Below are 23,236 nucleotides of genomic sequence, written 5' to 3' on the forward strand. Positions count from 1 at the left end.
TGTAAAAGAATTTTTTTAAAAAAATATTCTTTAAAAAAAATATATAATTTGTGACAATTTAATAAATATATAGCCACTATTGTAAACAGTATAAATCTGGATGCACAATATTTTAATTAGAATGATCATCTTTTGCACTTCTAGTGAATTTTTTTTAGAATTCAATTTAAAAATTATTTTCAAACCTAATAAAAGTTTACTGTTTAGATTTATTATTATCTATTTTCTCTCTTCACTCTTGGGGTAATTTTTTTGGTGGGGTACCTTATTATGCCTGTGCTTCATTTTGAGCACTTTTTTTCATTTCGTATCAAAATGAGTACTTTAATTTAATTTGCTTTTCACGGGGAGGCACTCTGAGCTATTCCGGGTGATTAAACGTCGACGTGTCCATCGGAGATCTGACGTGGAATACTAATTTCCACTTGACTTGCACAAGTGGAAAGGCCACGTCGGACAACTTATTCACACCACCAAAAGAAGGCCACGTGGACGAGCCCCTTCTTCTTCTTCTCCCCCAACAGGGCTGGCGGTCCATTTTAGGCTAGCGAAGTTGCTCCGAGTGAGCAAAAGAGCTACGCTAGACTTTCATGAGTCATGGAGGTCAGCTTTATTCTACTAGACATGGCGGTGCCGACGGAGTTTCTACAGGAGAAAGGACATATATAGATGTTGAGCTCGGTATTGACACCACCACCAAAGCTGGAGTTGGATTTTTTTTGCCTTTCTTGTCATCTGGCTTCTTATCAGAGACTCTGAAGATGTCTTTTTAGCATTTTGAAAAGGAAGGAGAGGACGCGGAGGAGTCGGGTATGGAAAGGATGGAGGGCGTGAATCGGAGGGTGGTGGTAGTAGTGGGGGATGGGAGGAGAGAATGTGAAGAGGAAGAAGAACACCGTCGGAGAAGAGCTCATCCGTGGTGAGAAGGTTGGGTTCCGACATAGAAGGGTTGTTTACCATCTATAACTCAAACTCACAAGAGGAACAATACTCCTTGCTTTTTCCTCCATGTGTTTTTGCCTTTTCTTCTTCTAAACTACAGTCCATCAACAAGATGAAGATGAAATCAATGAAGATGAGAAGATGAAGACTTGTGTGTGTGTGTGAAATAATGGAGAAGATGAAGAGGAATTAATGAAGGGTTGGAAGGATGAAATATATGGAAAATGAGGGAGTGGTTGAGAACTTGAGAATATGGCAAGCTTTAGAAGAAAGAGAGAGACACATATGCCTCTGTAACTTGGTTTCCAGGGTAATTGTGTTTTTGAGAACTTTGGTTGGAGTCATGGTTATGGCAAAACAAGTCTTGGTGGTGGAGAAAGGATATCTCGCTTTCTCAGGGAAGAAGAAGAAGAAGGGGAACTCTGTTCTTTCTGCGAATGTAAAAGAAGGAGAAGAAGTAGAAGGGGAGAAGAAGGGGTTGGTGTCCACGTGGCATTCTTTTGATGACGTAGATAAGTTGTCCACGTAGCCTTTCCACGTGGGCAAGTCAAGTGGAAAATTAGATTCCACGTCATATATCCGGTGGACATCGTCGAGATTTAATCACGGAATTTGCCCCAGTGCACTCCCTGTGAAAGCTAATTAAAATAAAATACTCATTTTGATACGAATTGAAAAAAAGGTGCTCAAAATGAAACATGAGCATAATAAGGTACCCACCAAAAAAAAATACCCTCTCTCTTGTGTCTGTCTCTCTTCTGTTTTGTATATATATATATATATATATATAAATAAATAAAAGTTTACTTTCTCTCCCCATAAAACATATCGCCATATATATATATAATTTTCATCCGAATAACATAAATTTAAAAAAAAAAAAAACTAATTTCAAATAAAGTTGAACAAAATCCGGAACATATTCAAATAAATAGATAAATATGTATATCTATATATGGAAGTCATGGTTGTCAATAATATCCGTTTAGATATGTTTATGAAAATAAAATTTTAATTTATATTGTTTAAAATTAATTTTTTTAGTATTTTTTAAAAAATCAAACTTTTAAATTTAAAAAACACTAAAATTATTTTTTTAAAAAAATAAAATAAACTTTTATAGAAGAAAAAAATTTAACAATTCATGAGATTATTTTTCTTTAAAAATAAACAATTCTAGAAAGAAAAAGAAAAAAACAAACAAAAGCTGTAGTTTCTTAGAATAAACAATTCGCGAGAAGCAAAAAAACATAACCCCTTTCAACCAGATACCTGGAATTCTTTGAAAAAACTCCAAACAAAATTGAACAAAGTCTGAAACAAATATTCACCCCAAACCTGAACATATTAGCATGAAATAGACATAGTTTCTTCTTCAGAGAAGAACGAATTGGTCAGAGATTAAAAGTACCATCTGTACAATAGACCCAAATCCAAAACAATAATCAGTGGAGGGTTGAATATAAACAGCAAGACATGAACTTGCATAACAAAATTGTTAATGGGTTCGAGCTCAGCTTCTCATTCACAGTTACGATCATATACTAGCCAGTTAGTATTTACAGCTGTGCTTCAAAGCAATCTATCGATGTCCTTCTAAGCTTTGATCATCGATGGTCGAGTAGCTGTTTAGGCTTTTTGGTGAATAAATATGTATACCATCTGATGGAAAGGGTTCCTGAATTAGACATTGATATGTTAACAAAGTCCGGTCGCGAGATGAGTTACTGATTTTCTAATGAAACAAACAAGCTTGAACTTGGGAAGCAATTGATAAGAAAGTGAGGGGGCATTGCCATGATTCCCCTACCTGATCAGAAACCTCTGATCCCTCGCAATTGAGAAGAATAGGACGACACTTTTTGTCTTCATTCATCAAGCTTGAATTTTGGAAATGTGCAATAAGTGCCGGTTTGCCCTGAATTCGTGCATAAGCCAGTGTCGCAACTTTCTCGCTGTTAAATTTCTCCCATTTTTTCCCATTAAATGTCTGCAGAAACAGGAAAACTAGTAGTGAAACTTCAAAACTGAAGAGTTCACTTTCAAGAATATGACAGTAAAGATAGATTATAACCAAAGTCAATGCTCGCCCAGAGGCTCAGTCAGGTTCAGCTATACACATAGTAAATGTCACAACACCTTTTATAGTGTGAAAGAAAAAAAATTATGAACAGTGAACAGACATTAAATAGAATGTTTAATGCCGGAAGTAGAGGACACACCTGATGAAAGGGAATGACATGCGAAGGAGACAACATGTTTACAAATGCATAGCCTACGTTGCACTTATTCTGAGAAAACAGGAAAAAAAAGAAGGCAAAAGAATAGAGATTAACAGCAATAAACAATCATGAATCATTAGCTTCCCTTGCCAAGGTAGAAAGATTACCTTAAAATCAATTGGCAGGTAGAGAAAATCATAAGCACCCTTGTGCTTCTCATTGATTGCAGACAATAGCATCTTTGAGGTGTACCTGAAACAATCAAGCCCAGGTTCAATTCACAACATTTTCATCCAACGCAAGTTAACATAATTGAGATGTTCAGGGGCCATACTTATTTGGAATATTTTTTATCATTAATGTTGTCCTGGTATCTTCCCCGCTTTTAATTTTCTCCAAGTCTAGATGATACTGTTGGTTTATGTCCAGTTGACTGCTACTGACGTTAGCTCGCCGACTCCGTCCATGCTCAATAAATCGTTCAGCCATGTTTGACCCTGGATATGGTGCATTTCCAAAGAATGAATTCCCATCTCTCTGTGAGGACATCATCCAATAAGTGGGAGAACAGTTCTCAGATACGTTTCTCTTTGAACCAGCACCAGGATTCATAGGAGCTGAAACACCAATGTTGATTGAATTTCCATCATTTTGACCATTGATACCCAAACTTCCTCGAGAAAGCTGGCTCATGAAAGATGTTTCCGTTGACTCAGGGAAGAAATCATAGTGCCTCTCAAAAGGAACACCAGACGGGGCGGAACCGACATGCTCGTGGTGGTCATGGTTTGATAAAGGGAGAAAAGATCCATGATTTGGATAACAAAAGCGCTGTCCCTGCACCAGGCCATTGGATGTGAGTGAATGTCCCTGCAGATGGTGATGACCAGGCAGAAGATTGAGAATTTTCTGTGTAAGGAGAAATAGGGCTTCCCCAAAGAAATTGAGGTCCATTTAGTGTCCCGATGCTAGATCCACCAGAATTTGAGAGACCAAGCGAAGATACAGTTCCAGAACTTGAGTTCAAATGGGCTGTCCCTTCCCTACCAGAATCTGGAACAGGAATAGGATGCTGAAATGCAACTCCATGTGATGGGTTGCTAGTAGAATATACCTGGTCAGCATGATTAATTCTAGTTTGATCTTTCCCAATGGGTGCAATCTTCAGAGAGTTTGAACCCATGGAAGGAAATACAGAAGTTAATCCTGACAAATAATTATTACCCACAAGACCAATGGTTCCAGCAGTTGGTGACTTGCTTAAGGTTTGAAATTGATGATTATCATTTAAGACTCACCAATTGTGGCCATGCACCTGTGATAAGGAGCAAACGGAGATAAGATATTAAAAAAATGATAAAAATAAAAATAAAAATCTAATCCAGCAAACCAGCAACTGTCAACTGAAATACCAGGAGGAGAACTCGCTATAGGTGAACCAATCTGATGCCTGAAATTTCGCATGTCATCTTGTTCCAGGTCCTGGCTCAAGTTCTGCATCAAGCTGATTCGAAGTAACCACAACTAACTAATTTTAGTGTATATCACAGAGGAAATGCTCATTAGAAGTATCAATGCTTATAAATGCAAGTCCAAGATGCAGTGAACCAATCTGAAATATCAGTCAGATTTGTGTTCTAATTCATCATAAAGTAATGACATTCAGAATAGTTAGGTTATGCAAGAAAAGAATGACTTGTTACCCACTTATGCCTGTGGGTTCGAACCGACCATATAACCTTATCACAAATAACCTATAAAAATGATGTTGGATGCTGAAATAATTAAGCCATCAATGATCATGGACAAAAGCAAACAGGGCTAAGGAAATTCAAAAACAGACCTTCGACGAGTTCCACCAGGACGGCTAGGTTGCAGCTTTATACGCTTGCCAGCAATCTCACAGTTGTTCAGTGAACGAAGAGCTGCTTCTGCTGCTCTTACATCATAATATTCAATAAACTTGTGGTAGTGTTTATGTGGTGTCTCCCTTATCTATATCATGCATAAAGAGCATGCCACATTCTTTTCAATTAATTGATTGTCTTTAAAAAGAACATGAAGACATTAGAAACAGAACAAACCTCCTTCACTTCACCACAGGCGCCAAATATCCGGAGAAGGAGATCATTAGAAACTGAAGAATCCAAATTAAAAACTACAAGAGTTCCCTGGTTCATGTCCTTTTCAGATGGGTTCTCCTGAAAGACAAATAGAAGAGTGGAGAAGAATCAAAAACAACTCAAAAGCAGGATCAGAAGCAGTATTAATCAAAAGCATAAACCTAAACATGTGGAAAATAAGGTCGGACCTTGGGAATCGAAAAATGAATATCAAGTTTTTTTCGTCGTAAAGGTTTATTTTGTAATGCCCGCATTGCTTTTCTAGCATCTCGAATGTCATAGTACGAAATCATCACAAATCCCCTTTGTTTGCTCCCAGTGTAGATAGCACGTATATCACCATAATGCTACAAAAAGCAGGACAAAGCCATGGATCAAACACAAAATAAATTAACATAAGGAAATATCTACAAGATTTCAGTAAGAGTTTGGAGTTAACAATGCGTCTCAGAGAAAGCAAGAAAAGACAACTAATTAAAGAAGGCCATCGAAACACACTACAAATAAGAATGGAGAGAAGCACTCTAAAGAACAGATACCGAAAAAGCACGTATACAATGAGTTAGCTGAAGAATATAAGCATATTACCCCAAATAGAGATCGCAATTCTGAATCTTCAACACTACTAGTCAAGTTCCGCACAAACAATGTTCTGGAAGGATGTTCTCCATATGGATGCTCACCAGCCACAGTTCCAACCCCGTTTGGAATGCCATAGTGACCCACTCCATTCCCAACATGGCCATTACTAATACTTGCATTTGCCAGACCAGCTGAGAGACTATCAATAGGATCAGAATCTAATTCCAAACCTCCCCCGCTACCAAAAACATCATCCTCTTCTGCTTCATTCGGTGGGCTAGGTGAGCCAGTAATGTCGATACCATGACCATCGATTATACCAGCAAAGAGCTCATCATCATCAGGTAGCAATAACTCAACACTGTTGAGGTCAAAATCATCTTTTGAAGATGCCTTAGTCTCCATATCATTACAAAGATCCTCTGGTGCAAATGAGGTGTCCCCATTACAACAAACACCATTGCCTGAATCCCCAAAAGTCACTGAATGAAATATGAAAAGGAGTTTGACTTAGCCAACAAGAATATAGCCAGAAGCATCAACACAAACAAAAGATACATACACTTTGCATGAGGAAGAACAGGCAAAGAGCTCGTGAAAAGGCTAGCATCATTTGATGTTTGACATGCATTTGTTCCAGACGGAATACCCCATCCATGAGTCCCAACCTTGTGACCCCTCTTCCACAATGGAATATTTGATGGACCTGCTACACAAAGCAGGGAAATTAAAAAAACAAAAGAAACACCACATCCCAAATTTGTGGAGTTTATCAATGTGAAGTTTATCAAAACTAAAGAACACCATACCAGCTTGGGCTGAGTGATCAGAAGACTGTTCCATTACAGCACCACTACAAAAACCAAGTCTCAGATTAACATCCACTCTTTCGTTGCTTTTCTTCAATACTAATTTTATTAAAAAGAATATTCGGTTTAATGAAAACAAATACAGAAAATTCATAAATTGTTTCACTAAAAAAAACCCAAGAACAAGACTTTGCAAAACAGTTTTAAAAAAAAAAATCCAAACAGATCAAAATGCAAACTTTATAATAAAAACAACCCAAAGGTCACAACTTTCCTAAAAACAATCCAGTAAAACATCAATTGAAAGAAATTAAAAACAAAAAACAAAGGTAAAATCAACGCATACCAGTTTCCAAATTCTGAAACGATATTAGTAATTCCGCAGATCAACTTCAAAGCATCCACGTTGCGTCGGAGACTGAATCAAAGCAAAGATTCACAAATAATATAAATTAATAACAAAAAGAACAAGAAAAACACATTCACTCCTTGCTCCTTCCCACTTCCCTTTGAGACAGAGAAGAAGAGTTTGCGTACTCTGTTTGATTTGAACACTCTTTGGCGTCCGCATGCACACCTTTGAATAAACTAGGGTTTTTTTTTTAAAAAAAGAAAATTGGGAGAGGTTTGGCGTTTGTATAAATTTGGAAAAATTTTATTTAAATAAAAAAATTTTAGTGATAAATTACTGTAAAAGGTGATTTATTTAAATTAAGGAAATATTTTTATTTTTATTTTTGGATATAGGATAAGTAAGTATATTTAGAGATTTTATGTTTTCCTAAAATATTAGTTTCCATAATAATAATGGAAAATATTTAGCATGTTTTCATACAATTAATACAATGTTACCATCTATATAAATATAATTTTTTTATACTAGAACTAATTAAATATGGAAAGAAAGAATAGATAGGGTATGTTTTTATATTTTACATTATCATGTATGGTTATTGGAGACCAATGGGAAATCAGTCTTGCAATTGTGAGAAAAACGTTTAATTTGCATTATATTTTATTTTACTTTTTTAAATTAAATGAAATGGAATATGTTATTAAGCTTTATTTTAAATATTTTATGAAATTCATATAATTACTTCACTATACTTCTCGGGACTTGAGGCATCTTATCCATACACTACAAATTTTTTCTCTCAAATTTTGAAACAAAATTGGTCATAAATGATCCTTTGGATTTCTTTTTACTTATCCACTCTAACTAATTTAAAATTTATAAAAAAATATATTAAATTTTCAATATTACTATCATTTAAAATTCTACTAAAATTCTTTAATTTTTTTTTCTTCTCTCCCAAACCAATGTTTTGCGATTTTTAAAAAATCTCTCTCACCTCATGTTTTTTAATTAAAATTTTTTTCAAATAAAATTTAAATATAATTCTTTTTTTTTCAAATAAATTTCAATTTGAAATTTTGCTTCCCTCTCTTTTTCAAATAAAATTCTTAAATGTATACATATATATATCTTTCAAGCTAAATTTTCCAGAAAATTATTTTTTTACAAATAAATTTTATTTTTAAACATTAATATTTTCTCACAAAATATTAATTCATCACATCTTTTCTCACAATATATATTTTTTTTATATATATATATATATATATATATATAAGCGGATAAACCCAAACACAAAGATAAATCCATTATCCAAAAAGTAAAGGGTCTTCAGGTAAAATTCCAGGGTCCATTTCATAATTAAAAATATCAGAATGACGAAAAGCTCTGGATCGTCGGCAGCGGCGGCGGCGTCATGGAGTCCTCGTCTCCTCGTCAGCGTTTCTTCTCATCTCTCGATCTCGTTGAGAAGAGAATGGCATCAGAAAGCGCAAAGAAAACCCTAACCGAAGCCAATCCGATCCCCTTCTCATCCTCCTCCAATGATCAGCTCAGATCTCCTCTCTACCTCCTCAACACGAACCCCATTCCCGTCTCCGGCACCAGCAGCAGCGGCCCTCCGCTCGATTTCCTATCGAATGATTCGCCTCAGGAGCAGCGATCTTCCGATGATGGTGATGGGGATGAAATCGAACAACTGATTGAACTACTCGGCGGAGAGAAAGGGATCAACTTGAAATGCGAGAAGGAAGAGAGCAGGTTGGATGGGTGGATAGAGTATTACCGGAGAGAGAGGAAGGAGCCGGCGAGGCTGGCGCATTTGCTCCTGGGCAAAGCTGTGTCTTTTTCCGGCGATGGAGCGTTTGCGGGATTAGGGTTTCCGAGCACCGTCCACGACTTCTTGCGAAATGATCCGCCGATGAGATAAGGTTTTCGTCTTTCCGTTTTTGGATATTTTATTATTTTTTATTTCAGGATGTACTAAAAAATATTTACAATATAATAAAATTATAGCAACACATTAATACGTATGACATAATAAGTTGACATTAAAACATTGGAAATGAATCTTTTCATACTTCTTTCATGTAAAAAGTCGCAACATTTTGAGAAAAAGATTAAAAAAAACAAAATGGGATGATACATTAAGATGGGTTTTTTTGTAAAAGACCTACACACTACACATGCATATAAGAGGATAATAAATTGAAAATGGCCATGAAAAAGATAGAAAAGAGAAGGAGAAAAAAAAAAACAAAACAAAACTTGAAAATATACATCTCTGATGAGCTTCCCTTCCACCTTCCACCTTTTTAGCTGAACGGCTCAATAATCTCCATGGAATTTTGTTCAGTAAGTTATGATATCCATTGGTGTTGTAACAAGCAAGACTTCAAAGCAGTATCTTAAATTTGATTGAAGCCAAGAACTTCCCAGTAATCAGTATGTGATGTGGATTTTATCATCCCTGTTAAAAGGAAGAATAGAGTTATCTAAAAGATAAACAGCATGACAATATATATACATCTATTTGATCTCTGATTATTTATTAATGGATTACTCAGCTTACCGACAACCGAGGGATTTGAAGAAGAATCAATGAGGCAAAGTATAAGGAAAAAGAAATTGCCACTCCGGCGACGAAATTGTGCCACAGGCGCTTGTTGTCTTTTGATGGAACAAACGCAGTCTTGAGGACATTTGTCAACTCAAAAATTCGGTAGGATATCTGTTCCACAAGCACGTGTTAAATCATGTTTTCGATCAATGTCCTAAGTTTGCCGGTTGAATACTTACAAGTAGATATATTGTGGTGATGAGGAGAAAATTGAGCAATGGGTAATTTGGAATGAAAGAAAGAAGCCACTTTGGCTGGCCATTAGGAATGCCTGATCTGCAGATTTTCCAAACAGAAAAGGAAGATGTAATTATAATTACTAAGGTGCTCTAGAGGAATATCATTGTATCAAACTGGAGTGAATAGTGTAAAGACATGCATTAAAAGATAGCTTCATACCTTAGCCAGATATGGATCTGGGAGATATATGTCTCCAATGTGATCTTGCCGAGCCATCTGTATTAACAACTCAACTAGTGGTCAACCCATCTCTATACAATGGTTACTGTGAAAAGTAAAGGAATTGAAGTTTGCGGAAGTGAACTCACGCAAGGAGGGCCAAAGAATAGTTCCGTAACTGTTGTGTGCAATTCCGCAGGCAAATGTAAACACTGGAGATCATGAACAACAAATTGTTAGCTTAATAGTTAATACAATCAAAGGGCGAAACAATGCAAAAGTTCTGGTCACTCACGTTATGGGAATCCATGATGTATAAGGATGGAGCTTATTGTATGCGAGCTTGTCTAGCTTGTAAATGTATTCGTACCACAAATAACCAACCTACAACAATCAAACAAATATTACCATTCAATCATCCTGATAAACTACCTTCAAGACAAACAATAACACCAGATGATATAACTCACCACCAGTGCACAAGACACAATGCTAGCCTTAATGGTGAATCTGCGCTTAGTTTCAGACTCCTCTAGTTTCTCCATCCATTTCTCTATCTGTTTTAAGGACAACTCTTTAATTAGATTATGATCAAAATGACAATAGATGAACCATATTATGCCCATGAAATGTCTTCTGAAAGTGAAAATCAGCTCAGCTTTAGGAGAGTCGAGAATTATCCATCTCACTGATTATGCAATAGCTATATTATATGGAAACAGATTCGTAGAATTCAATAACGTACGTTAGGGTGAAAGTATGCATATATCATTCCAATGATCCAAATATAGCGATCAAGCCCAGATCTGAAGTGCCACTCATGCAGGAGAGGAAGATTCGTTTTAGAAGGTTCGGGATCTTTGTACCCTGCATCCAGCAGATAACAAATGATACTTTGTTATCTGATATATGGGACAATGAGTAATGACAAACTATTGTTGATGATACAAACCTAACAGAAATGTGAACGGAGTCCATAAAAGATCAAAAACTCCGGGAACTTCCCAAATTAGGATTACCATCAGAAAACAAGAGACGAGCTTCATAGCCATGACTGAGCTGACCTCATTATATTTATTAAAGATGCCAAGAGTCCCATACACCATTAGTGTAAACAATGTGTGCATAGGACATATATAATATAACATGTAGTCATTGTTCAGAACAATGCAACAAAACGCAACAAAGAAATTGAGCCGCCACATCATCTGCATGTAGATGAATGCATTGTTGTCAACACTAATAAGAAAAAATTCTTTAAAAGAAAAAGATATTCCTTTACACAAAGGATAATTCAATCACCTGGGCAAACCGTGCAAGGCTGAAATCCTTTCGTATGTAGTAGTAAGAAAAGTTTCCAAATCCAGTCATCCAAACATAAGCAGCAATAAATATACGAATTGCATTGTATATTTCCGAGGCAGCAAAATAGTGATACATCAAAAAGAGGACCTAGGAAGACAAAAAAGAGTAATGAATCATCCACAATGATTTTCCCACATGCTTTTTTTTTTGTAAGTAATCGCATTTGAAATTCCTCCTTAAAAAAAAAAGAATTTCTAAGATCTCAAGTCAGTTATAAAAAGATCACAAATAGGACTCTTCCAAGAGATGAAAACCAGTCAATTTGCTGAAACCTCTTTTATTTTATTTGTCCGTTCGCTAATTAGATTCTTTAAGTAAAACTAGCTAGAGATCATCCATTCTACCCACCCTGACACATGGAACTCAAAAAGGGTTATAAATTAGAACCTTGAGTGTTACATTTCTAATAAACTTATAACAGGCAATTCCATGCCTTCGTATACTGACACACTTACTAATTGACTTAAGATCAAAATATGGCAAAAGAATATTGAATGATGACAGGCACATAGGGCCAATATATGGAACAAATTCCGAGCCTAATTGCTTTTCCTTGATTTTTACTTGAGCATACCAGCATGGGACCTAGATTCTAGAATTGGGATTGCAAGTTACAAATCCATGAATTTATAAATCACAAACCTGCATCCAACCCTTCCATTCTTCTGTTTGATGCCGATTCAAATAAAGTATGGCTTTTCCAGAAAATGCTGATTTATCATGGTGCTTTGTGAGGGAAGTTATTGCTGAAGCTATGATAAACAGCATGTAGAGGAAGACAAACAGATCTCGGCTGTAATTCTGACACAGTAAAATTGCCAATTAGAGTCATAGAAAACTATTACACAAACTTCTTATGGAATAAAACTGCCTTTTAACATACGTCCATTATCAGCAAAAATATCCAATTGGCAATCCTATCTGTATATCTCTGATTCTCTGTTTAAATAAAGGATTGAGAGATAAACCTTCTTAGATTCTGGAAACAAATTTGTCCGATCACATAAGTAGAAGTAAGCAAGAATTGCCCCAAATTCAGACCTGCAAGACCATCACCCCATTATTACCAACTCAATATATTATACATATGTTCAAGCTGTGACAAAAATTTAAATTCTTACATTGCTTTCAAAAGTGCTCGATTTTCTAGCAAGAATGTCTCGTCCATTGTTATAAACCTACAATTAATTGATTAGTTCAGACCCAAAACAGCAAGTAATGATTCAAAAGGTAGAATCTATTTCATCTTAAAAAACAACCTGATTAAATTTGCTCGAACAGAAGCATTCTGAAATTTTGCTGATGTTGATTTTGTTAATCCTCCTTCAAGTAGAAGTGCCCGATCATCTTCTTTCACTGCTACATTTCCTAATTCAACCAGATTTATATCTGAATGACTGCAATCACAAAACAAGATGTAGATAAGTGAGCAGTACAAACTATATTTTTCTTATTATATATAGATGTTATTCCATTTACAGAGCAAGGCCAAGATATCAAATTGTAAAATGAAATACAATGGCAATAAACTTCCAAAAAGACTCTTACACTTTATGAGGAGACGAAGACTTTCTATACTCCAAAACTTCTGAATATATCCATGCTACAAGCACCGGAAAGAAGCCAAGCAAGAACGAAACCTGCAAGTAAAACAAAAGATACACTAAATTGTCCTGAAACAACGGAGCACATCAGGAACTACAAACAAAATATAAATCACTTGAGATTTGTGATTTTATAAAGCTAACAACAGTGACATTAACATTCCTAAATAACTTGAGTTCTCATAGTCCCAGCTAGATCTCAAAAGAGAGAATGTGAAAAGCTTCAATCTTTACAAAAAGACCTGCATTCTCAGAGCCAAAAACAAAGAAAACAAACCTGCCCAGGAGTCACAGGCCCAGGAACCACCATATTCCTTCGAATCAAAAACAAAATGAATCCACGAGCTACTCAAGAACCAACAGATCAAACACAGACCATCAAAGATCTCCGCTTTCTGCTTCAACAACACCAATCATCAAGAGCTGGATCAAATAAACAGAACGATGCGATCCAATGGGAAGAAACGGCTATATATACTAGAAGAACATAGAAACGCCACCAAAACAGGAAAGAGAAGAAGGTGGAGGGGATCTGAAGCAAGTCGGAGGACAAGTCGCTGTCGAAGTGGGAGGGCGAGGAGGAGCTGTTGGTGGTTGTTGAGAAATTTAGCCCTTGTTCTCAAATCAAAGGAAGAGGAGGGAATCAATCGGAGATGGGGATCGTGAGGTGGGTGAAGCTCTTCTAGGGCACGAAAATGGCGGATTTTTAATTCGCGGCATACGCTTGCACACTCGTACATCATGATGCGTTTTTTAATTAAATAATAATTATTTAATTATTTTTATTTATTTATTTATTTTTTTAAGAACATTCATGTTGTGAAAACTTGGTTGTAGAAATTTGGACGTATTTGTGAAAGAAATTAAGAAGTGCGTTTTGACTTTGGCCCCCTGGAAAATATCAAAATTATATGTGAGGAATGAAGTTTGAGGATTTTTGGGTAGGTGAGGAGTGATGCATAAATGGGTTTTTTTTTTTTAAGGGGTTGATAAGTAAAAGTGGTGACACGTGGCCACTTGTAGGACAGTAGGAGTTGATTGCCGGCCATTAAACTTTATTGTATTTATGTATTTATGTATATTTATGAATTATGGTCTAAATGCTAAGGAGAGGTACTTTTGTGATGCTGAACAATTGCATGTGATAATGTTTTTATTAAAAATTTATGCCAATAATTAATATTTAAATTTAAATATAATTAGATTTTTTTTTTGGGGAATTTGTATTATAATAAGTTTGGTTTTATTTTGAGAAATTTCCAAATCAAGAATTTAGATTTTTCTACATATTTAAAAATACAAATTTATAGGATTTTATGTAATAAAAATATAAAAATAGAGTGATTATAAAATTTTTAAAAAAATAATAAAATGTAAATCTCATTAGATTATGCCTTTTGGCACATAAATTGAAAGCCTAATTTTAGACATTATTTGAAAACAACTTTATTTTCTCAAATACCAAGTTATGGTAAAAGATCTCAAATCAAACACTCTCATATATTAAAATACATATATATATATATATATATATTTACATTTTCATCAACTTTGGTTTTTTTTTATTTAAATATTCTTTCCATTTTCATCAACTTTTGTTCTTCCATAAAAACACAAACACATTAAACTTCCCTCCAACTCTAGTTTTCAAACTTGAATATCAACCCTCCCTCAAAATCAATAAAATCAATAAAATCATTACAAATCTTTTATTACTAAATCAATGCAACTATACACATTATTTATACAAGTATACACACACATATGTATATATATACACACACACATACACATACTTCACCTTCAATAAGTACAACATCTCCACGTACTCTCTCTGAAACCCTAATGGCAAGCATATTCAAAAAGAGGCAAAGCAAAGGACGTCAAAAGATAGAGATAAAAAAGATAGAAAAAGAAGAAGCTCGCCAAATATGCTTCTCTAAACGCAAGGCCGGAATCTTCAAAAAAGCCAATGAGCTCGCTATCCTCTGCGGCGCAGAGGTCGGCATCGTCACCTTCTCTCCGGCCGGAAGAGCTTTCTCCTTTGGCCACCCCAACATCCACTCCCTCATCAACCGTTACCTTCCTTCTGGCAACCCTTCCACCACAGAAGACCTCCTTCTCCATTACCCTGAAACCTCTTACTTCCATGGTTCAAAGTTGAATGAGCTTCAACGTGAACATGAACAACTTCTTAGTCTTGTTGATGCTGTGAAGAAACAGCAACAAGAGATTAAAGGGAGGCTCTGGTGGGATGTTGACATTGAAGGGCTTGGCCTTGATGATCTCATTAAGTATGTTAAGGTTCTTGAAGAACTTAAGATGAAGGTTTTGAATATAACTGCTGCAAAGAGTGTTCATCATCAGCATCATCATCATCATCATCCTGCTGGTTATTCTCTTGTTCATCCTGCAGGATCAGTTGAGGGTTTGAATTTGCATGCAAACAATGTGCTTTCTGGTTATCCTCATTTTGATGGTTTTAATGAGAGGTTTGGTTGGAATAAGGGACATGGAGTTGTTCCTGCTGGTTGTTCTTTTGCTGCTACTGGTTTTGATGATGAGTTGAAGAAGATGGAGGGTTTGCATGCAAGTGTTGTTAATGGTTTTGATCAGAGGCTTGTGAATGGAGGGAGTTTGCATGGTGGTCAAAGCCACATGAGTTTTTTTAACTAGAACTTTTCTTTTTGAATAACTAATGGTCAGGTTTAGGGTAATGGTTAAGGTAGACTTTTGTTTGTTTTTGTTTTAATTTTGTTGCATGGCTTGATTCTTTTTGTAGATCAAGCTTTTAATTTTGCTAGTGGGAATGATAAATTTATCTCTTTTTTTTTTATTTAGTGATGTTTATGTTTCATGGAATTATATAATATATTTATATATATGTCAAAGAGAAGTTTAATTAATTGGTCAAATATGGAAATAATTTGTTTATAGAAGGTTGTTAATATTTCCACCATGGAGAGCGCAAATCATGGAAATTAATTGACCAAATATCGGATTATTTTGGTAAGTTTGTCTGCATATATATATAGAGCTTTTAAAATTAATGTAAATTAATTATTAAATAAGAAAACCTTCTTGTTAATTTAACCCACAAACTCAACGTACAATTTAATGATTTTAAATATAATATATTAGTATTTTTGTAAATGAATATTATTATCATAAATTATTAATAAAAAAATAATTTTAAAAATATCAATCCACCCCAAAAAAAAAAAATTGTTGATTTTACCAAATCACCGAATATATATATATATATATATATATTAAAATTCTCTCAAGGATGGCAACATTGTAAAAAGTATAATCTTCAGTACAATTGCTCCGGTATTCTCACAAGCTGAACAAAATATGATTATGTCACTGAGTAGTAGAAGTCTATTGCACCAGCTCAACATAAGAACGTATCCAACTTTGCTGATGGTGATGTGCACAAAATGCATCCTAGCAAATTAATGTAGCATTGGTACGGTGACTTATTTCTTTATTTTTGTTACTCATGGAGCTAAGTCTTTTGACTATTGAAGCGCTCAAAACAATTAATAGAGAAGACCATTATATCTATTATAGGTATGCAAAAGTTGATTAACTTGATAACTTCCCAATTGTGGTTGAGTTCCCATCCAAACTTGGCTACTAGCTTGGACAAAGTCTATATACTCATGCTTTAATTTCTCTATGACAACAAGCTCAACATTTTAAAATCCAAATTGAAGATGTCAAGAACCATTGTATTTGTCCCTGAATGTCTTGTGTCTATTATGAGTGTGTTTGCCATCCTAACGTAGTTATATAACACATATGCTCACATCATTTTATATATGATTACCTTCATAGCTTTCAGTGAGTCATTGTTAGACAATTTGGTTTTTCTTCAAACAAGTATATATCCAAAGAGCTTTGTCTAAAAACATCTGGATCAGTATTCATACAGCATAGTGGATCTTAGCGTTTGTTGAAGAAATTTTGCTGTATTTTTGGTGATTCCATTACATTTCCATATATTTTTCTTTGCATGGTACACTAATGTGGCAGGTTAGATTAATTAGGCAAGTATTGTTCCTTTTGTAAGCTAATTCTTTAAATTTTCTCCAAGCACATGGCTCCTACTCAAAAGTCAACCTCTAGTGGTTTGACTCTCAGGGTGGCTATTTAATTGAATGGGTTTAATTTTTCTTTTGCTCAACCATCATTCCTTAATTACTTAATGATCAGTTCATGATATATAATCTTTTGGCACTTGGTTTCATTAACCACATTAATTAGTACTCTAGTTGGTGGTTGTCCCTTATTGTCATCATCAACAGTACACATGCATTATATATGCATAATTTTTATATATATCCAAATATGTTCTAAGTTTATGATGGATGAGGGGCTTAGTCCGGTCTTGTGCGGATAGAGATCTTGAATGGGTTAGTTGCTCAAACATATGATAGTTTATCTACAAGCTAGCTGAAAATGAGGAGAAAGCTGATTAATTAAAGCATAAAGGAGGGTGGTTATTGGTTAGTAATGCAAGCAAGAGCAAGAGGTTGGTTGAGATGCTCCAATCAAACTTTGTCAATAATTTCTTATATATATATAAATCACAAATAATGATCATAATCAAGGTTTCTTTCATTATATATGTAGTAGTTAAGTTGCTAATATCATAATTAGCATGAGTTAAACCTAAACATAATTAAAGTTAAATAAACAACTCCAAGGATACAAGAACAATGAAAAGTTTCTAATTAATGTTAGTCAACTTATTATAACAAATTAATGAGTGATTAATAACAAAATTTTCTTCACTCTTTTAAACGTTTATAATCATGCAAAGGAAAAAAAATAGAAATCCAATTGTTTTTCTATGCACCTTGACTCTGATAATTCTTCTTTTCATTCATTTGTTAACTACTATATATACTGTCACTTTTTTTGAGTAATTAGTGTAATAGACTTAATTTGTACAAGCCATTCAAAAAGATAAGATCTTCAATATATTGCATCTGCTTTAGCTGAAGAATTTTGAGTAGATTATGGCAATTATGATCAGGTTGGTGGAGATATATATATATATATATATATCTGCTGAGGAGCCTAAATCTACGGACCAGAATGAAGGGAATTTGATGCCTTCATTTAACCAAGAAGTTAGTTATATGCTCATTTCTCTATACTTTTTTTCTCAAACATTAGAAGTTCCCCAAAATATCAACGTTGTTCTCCATTAGTACTCATTCGACATATTGATGATTGATTGATATCACCACTTCACATAATTAGTACTGCTTTCTTCGTTGGTTATATATTTCTCATGAGGATCATGAGCATGCTTTCTCTGATTCTGCTGAGTGGGCTTCAGGAAAGGTTATTCATCCACTTAAGATATTTTGCTGCTTTACGGAATATATAATCTAACAACTGAAATGAAAACCAACTTTATTATACTATTTGTCAATGACCTATATAGCATGGAGCACATGCTTTGAAATTGAAAGAGCCACTTGAAGCACTTAGGCCCAAATTGCAGGTATCCTTTCTTTTCCATCAAATTAAACTTTTCTTTTATTTTGTTCTTTTTTTTCCGTTATACAAAGCACTAAAAGAAAATGTACTATAATAACAAGTACGTACATACATTCTCATAAAAAACCTTACAATTAAAAAATGTATACTCCAAAGCTATATATATATTTCAGAAATAAATGCTTGTTTTCATGTACTTGGTGATATTGCTTGTAGATGGATGTAATACTGCATGCAAGTGAGGATGTGAATGCATGACCGGTTATTTCAGTTGTCTACGTACGTTGAACTGTTTCTTCATTTCATTATCATTTATTGCCATTGTCATTTGTTGCTGTTGTGGAAGGTGATAAGTCCATTTTGATGTTGTTTCTGTCTGTTATATATATATATATATATATATATATATGCATTGCATGAGACTTTGTGTTGCATTGTTTTATTGTTTTCGCTTGGGTTCAAATGGTGAGAAATTAATCTTATAAATTTCAAAGTATTCTCAATTGTGATCTTTTGTCTGTGTTTTCAATATTAAATATATATTCCAATGTATTCAATAGTTATGTGAAATAATTGAAACCTTAGCGCTAGGTATGCTTTCTCTTTTTCTTTTTTAACTTATTTCTCCTTTGAAAAAGTTGTACTTGCTTTTGGACGTGTTTTGTTTGCAACTCTTTAAAAGCTCATGATTCATGACATATTTAATATACCTTCTTTAGAGATATTTATTTGCAAAATATTAAATTAAATTATATTAAATTAAAGGAGATTATCCAACCATTTATAACCACAAACTTAATTATGTGACTTTAAGCTAAAGATGAATAGGACCAAAAAAAACTCATGGGCCCACTCCTCTTTGCTTGATCTTAATCTTCTTCTTGTTATTGTTTTAGGAAAGCAAGGGAGCTATATTGAAGGATCCATTCTAACTACAAGGAATAGCAACCTCTCTTGTTGGTTTGTATTATGTCCTAATCATGCTTAACATTAATTAATCAACCACCCAATATGGACCTCTTCTTTTGCATTATAAAATAAAATAAATATCTATATATATTCCAATTTATTCCTTTTTTTTATTCATGTTTATTCTCATTCCAACTTTTTTTCATAGTCACATAGAAGAAAAGAATAATATGAAAGCATGAAATTTATAAATACCATTTAGACAAACAATCTAAATGATAATAACTTGCAAAATTAGAGTCACCACACAGATCAACAACATAAAGATATGGATGGTTAAAAACTCACGTATGTGTAATTAAACGTTGATGTCATGGGTTTGATTTAGATATACATGCAACCCCGCTTTCAATATATTTTTTTTCTTTTTTATATAAAAACTATGCAAGTGGGTTCCATGGTGGAGTCTCATAATAATCATCACAAATATGTATATGTGTATTTTTTTCAAGGGGCTCCACACCCACCTCCCCACCACTACAATGAATGCCAATTACTTATTTATTTATCTATAATCATTGACTTTTTTAATGCATAACCTTCATCATGATTCATGAACCTATATTTTATATTAAATATTGATTAGTTATTTTTTTATATATTTTTAAATATATATGTTAACCAATTTGAACTTTCTATAATTGTATCACATGTTTTTTAAACAATTGACTGGGGTAGAAGAATAGGGTTTTTTCCATAGAGAATCCGGAGAAAAGAAGGTGCAACAGATTTTTCGACCACAACTTATGTGTGTGCCACTCAGAAATTGAATCAATTGATCATTTTTTCATTCATTGTTCATATGCTAGATAAATTTGGAACTATTTTATTAGACTGTTTTAGTTGCTTGAATCACCTCCGATGTTCAATTTTTGGGACTCTTAGAGGTTGCTAGTTTGACTTTTCTTGAGAGTCATGGAAAGACTTAGTTGTGAAAGCCCTTGTGTGGAAATGTTTGGTTCATTAAGAACGATCTTATTTTTAAAGTCAAAGTTTTACTTGTGCATGTCATAATTTTGAAAATTGATTAAATGCTATTGTCCTGGTTCTCAAATTGTGCAGAGAGAGTTAAAGGGAAGTTTGATGATTCCATGAAGACTATTCGTCTCAGTCTGGAGTTTCTTGAACCACGTATTGATGCTACGAGTGGGGATCCGTCAGCCGAGGAGGCACATCACTTTAGTACGGGCTAGTCCTCTTCCGATGGTGGCTTCAAAGAAGAATTTGTTCCTCTCTTTTGCTCCTTATTGCTGGTTTTGCTTTTTGAATTTTATACCACATTTAGTGTGATGATGCTCTCTTTTGTTTCTTCCTCTACTGTTTGTGTGAAGGGTTGATGTATCTGTTTATTTTTTTTAATAGAAGTGATTTATCCATTTTTTTTTAAAATTATTTATTAATAATAAAATATCTCAAATACTAAAATACCAGCATCATATCCAAGTGGTTAAAGGTTCAAATCTCTTTTCCCTGTAGTAAATATTATAAATAATGACTTATTCATGGTTTAAATTATTTGTTTATTAAATGATTATAAAAATTAACTTTTGCAAGTTAGATAAATACTTAATTTTAATTTGAGGGGTATGTAGGTGAAAACAAAACATGAGAATTGGTAAACCACCTCCAATGACCAGAATTATCAAAATTTTCAGGGGGCTAAATAAAAAAAAGACAAATTTAATTAAGGCATATTAACGAATTTTTAAATTCAAAGATAAATACATAACCCAATGGCCCAAAACTCGCTCACATGGACTCCTCTTCTCGACCTCCACCACCATCGCTATGAGCTCCTCCTCCTCCTCCTCCTCCGGCGGAGAATCGATTTCCGGGAAGAAACCTAGATCCAGTTCAACACATCAGGCCCAGTCCAAGTGGCGGACCGGCGCGCAGGAGCGGATCTACAACCGGCGCCTCATCGAAGCCCTCCGCGCCGTGCGCGGTGCTCGGGCCGTGAAGGACGCCGCTGACTCCGCCCTAGCCCTAACCGCTCGTGGCCAATCGCGATGGAGCCGGGCGATCCTCGCGGGCCGGCTCCGCCGGCGCAAGCTGCTTGTCAAGGCTGGCGGCAAGATCCGGCGCCATCGGCGCCCTAAACCGCCGGTTAAGCCTCCGGAATCGGCTTCGATGAAGGTGGGAAAGGTCGGGGAGAGGCTTAGGGTTCTGGGACGGCTGGTCCCCGGATGCCGGAAGCTCTCGACGCCGACCTTGTTGGAAGAGACGGCGGATTACGTGGCGGCGCTGGAGTTGCAGGTCAAGGCTATGCGCGCCCTCGCCGATGCGCTCTCTGCGGCTGCCGTGACGACGGCGGCGGCGGCGGCGCCAGATGGCTGAGCTTCGTCATCCATGGTTGGTTGCTTTCTTCGAATAATTGAATGAATTTTTACTGTAAATTTTGGATATAAATATAATAATAAATATATTTAAATCTATAAATTTATTTTTTTTAAGCCCATAAATAATAATCCTTCTCAGTAAAAAAATAAAAGGGTAAACGAAAAGGAGCAGAAGATGCTTATCATTTTACTTTTTTTTTCTCTCTTTTATTAATTAAAAAAGAAAAAGAATTTTTTTCCCACTGAATCGAAGAATTATTTGAATTAAATAAAAAATAAATGTTTAAATTAAATGAAAGTATCCCTACGGAAACTTTCGGCAGAGAAAGTGACATAAAAGTAGAAAACCATTACAAGTTTATTTTTTTAAAAAAAGTATATATTTTTTTAAAATAAGTAATTTATATATAATAAAAATAGTTTTTTTTTTAAAATGAAGTATATTGATGTGATATCATTCTTAGCCGATGCTTGCACCGGGAGGGATTCAAAGAGGCAGAAAAAAACAAAAGTGGAGCACGCAGGCATCGCTGGGGCTGGTGAGAAGTCGGCATCAAATCCGACGGCTTTCGGAGCAACAACTACACACGTGTGATGTTTTTAGCTACAGAAGAGATCGTTTTCATGGGCACGTGAAGGAGTGGAGGAAAAGGGGGGACGCTATGGCCTTGTCACACGTGTGTGCCGTGGTCGTAGAGTTCTACTTAGATTGGCCCAACCAACAACAACCCATGTGAACTTTGGTGGCTGCGCCCACCGACTCCATTACCACCTCCTCCTCCTCCCAATAATTTTAGCTTTCTTTTTTTAATATAAGTTTTATTTATTAAACCATCCGCCTTCCAACTCGTCTTATCTCGCTAATTAAAATATTAAATTATTATCAAAAAGCTCATTCGGCCATATTGGTCTCATCGCAAAAAATATATATATATTAAATATTAAAAAATTTAATTAAATTCTACTTAACACAACAGTAAAAATTGATCACTCATCAGTAATCCGAGTTTGTCACTCAAATTTTACATCATTTGAGAGAACATAGACTGGATGATCATTCTTGGTTTGTTCATTAGACGGTAGATGCTGGTTTATTGTTTAAATCCTGTATTGTAGATTTATGTGCATAATCCTAATATATACTATGCTTGATATTTTTAATAAAAATTATAATAAATATAAAAATAATATTAATAATATATTAAAACTTTGGTCAAAAAAAAAAAAATTAAACAATTAAACCCATGTATTTATTCATTAAGTTGAAAATGGATTTCTTAATTGTTGGATGTTTGTTTCGTAGTGCTGATGATAATTACCCTATGATGATGATGTGTAGACAACCATTGACGATTGATGTGTCAGTATGCGCGGCGAACTTATTATT

The 23,236-nt window shown here is 34.8% G+C and overlaps 4 protein-coding genes across 4 annotated transcripts; 2 read left to right on the top strand and 2 right to left on the bottom strand.

The window, feature by feature from the left end:
* Positions 1-2,325: 2,325 nt before the first annotated feature.
* On the bottom strand, positions 2,326-7,261 carry LOC120261612 (protein MEI2-like 2). Its single transcript, XM_039269559.1, is given in 16 exon segments — positions 2,326-2,620; positions 2,753-2,932; positions 3,165-3,233; positions 3,332-3,416; positions 3,499-4,034; positions 4,036-4,455; positions 4,457-4,479; positions 4,577-4,668; positions 5,008-5,159; positions 5,249-5,365; positions 5,476-5,634; positions 5,876-6,351; positions 6,432-6,578; positions 6,679-6,722; positions 7,025-7,096; positions 7,216-7,261. Coding segments are annotated over 14 exon segments (2,586 nt in total). The 5' UTR covers positions 6,713-6,722; positions 7,025-7,096; positions 7,216-7,261; the 3' UTR covers positions 2,326-2,524.
* A 1,072-nt stretch (positions 7,262-8,333) lies between these two features.
* LOC120261373 lies at positions 8,334-9,687 on the top strand. Its single transcript, XM_039269248.1, has 2 exons — positions 8,334-8,964; positions 9,601-9,687. Exon 1 carries the CDS (start codon positions 8,451-8,453, stop codon positions 8,961-8,963), a length of 513 nt encoding a protein of 170 aa, XP_039125182.1. The 5' UTR covers positions 8,334-8,450; the 3' UTR covers position 8,964; positions 9,601-9,687.
* Positions 9,187-13,739, bottom strand: LOC120261372 (protein REDUCED WALL ACETYLATION 3-like). Its single transcript, XM_039269247.1, has 16 exons — positions 13,299-13,739; positions 12,966-13,057; positions 12,677-12,814; positions 12,539-12,595; positions 12,386-12,458; positions 12,060-12,218; positions 11,355-11,504; positions 11,005-11,260; positions 10,798-10,919; positions 10,523-10,609; positions 10,348-10,436; positions 10,202-10,264; positions 10,053-10,109; positions 9,833-9,929; positions 9,606-9,764; positions 9,187-9,503 (listed from the first exon to the last, which is right to left on the bottom strand). Exons 1-16 carry the CDS (start codon positions 13,329-13,331, stop codon positions 9,498-9,500), a joined length of 1,638 nt encoding a protein of 545 aa, XP_039125181.1. The 5' UTR covers positions 13,332-13,739; the 3' UTR covers positions 9,187-9,497.
* A 7,514-nt stretch (positions 13,740-21,253) lies between these two features.
* LOC120260652 (transcription factor bHLH149-like) lies at positions 21,254-22,683 on the top strand. The gene is made up of 2 exons (XM_039268184.1): positions 21,254-21,862; positions 22,314-22,683. Exon 1 carries the CDS (start codon positions 21,299-21,301, stop codon positions 21,845-21,847), a length of 549 nt encoding a protein of 182 aa, XP_039124118.1. The 5' UTR covers positions 21,254-21,298; the 3' UTR covers positions 21,848-21,862; positions 22,314-22,683.
* The last annotated feature ends 553 nt before the right edge of the window (positions 22,684-23,236 follow it).

This window comes from Dioscorea cayenensis, chromosome 5, assembly GCF_009730915.1.
Source record: "Dioscorea cayenensis subsp. rotundata cultivar TDr96_F1 chromosome 5, TDr96_F1_v2_PseudoChromosome.rev07_lg8_w22 25.fasta, whole genome shotgun sequence".
NCBI lineage: Eukaryota > Viridiplantae > Streptophyta > Magnoliopsida > Dioscoreales > Dioscoreaceae > Dioscorea > Dioscorea cayenensis.

What these genes read in the sequence shown, in the direction of transcription:
- LOC120261373 (XM_039269248.1), top strand. Translation starts at nt 8,451, where the DNA reads ATGGAGTCCTCGTCTCCTCGTCAGCGTTTCTTCTCATCTCTCGATCTC.
- LOC120261372 (XM_039269247.1), bottom strand. Translation starts at nt 13,331, where the DNA reads ATGGTGGTTCCTGGGCCTGTGACTCCTGGGCAG. An exon ending in GCCTTGCACGGTTTGCCCAG is followed by an intron (nt 11,261 to 11,354) that starts GTGATTGAATTA and finishes ATCTACATGCAG; the next exon opens with ATGATGTGGCGGCTCAATTT. An exon ending in TCACCACAATATATCTACTT is followed by an intron (nt 9,765 to 9,832) that starts GTAAGTATTCAA and finishes CTTGTGGAACAG; the next exon opens with ATATCCTACCGAATTTTTGA.
- LOC120260652 (XM_039268184.1), top strand. Translation starts at nt 21,299, where the DNA reads ATGAGCTCCTCCTCCTCCTCCTCCTCCGGCGGAGAATCGATTTCCGGG.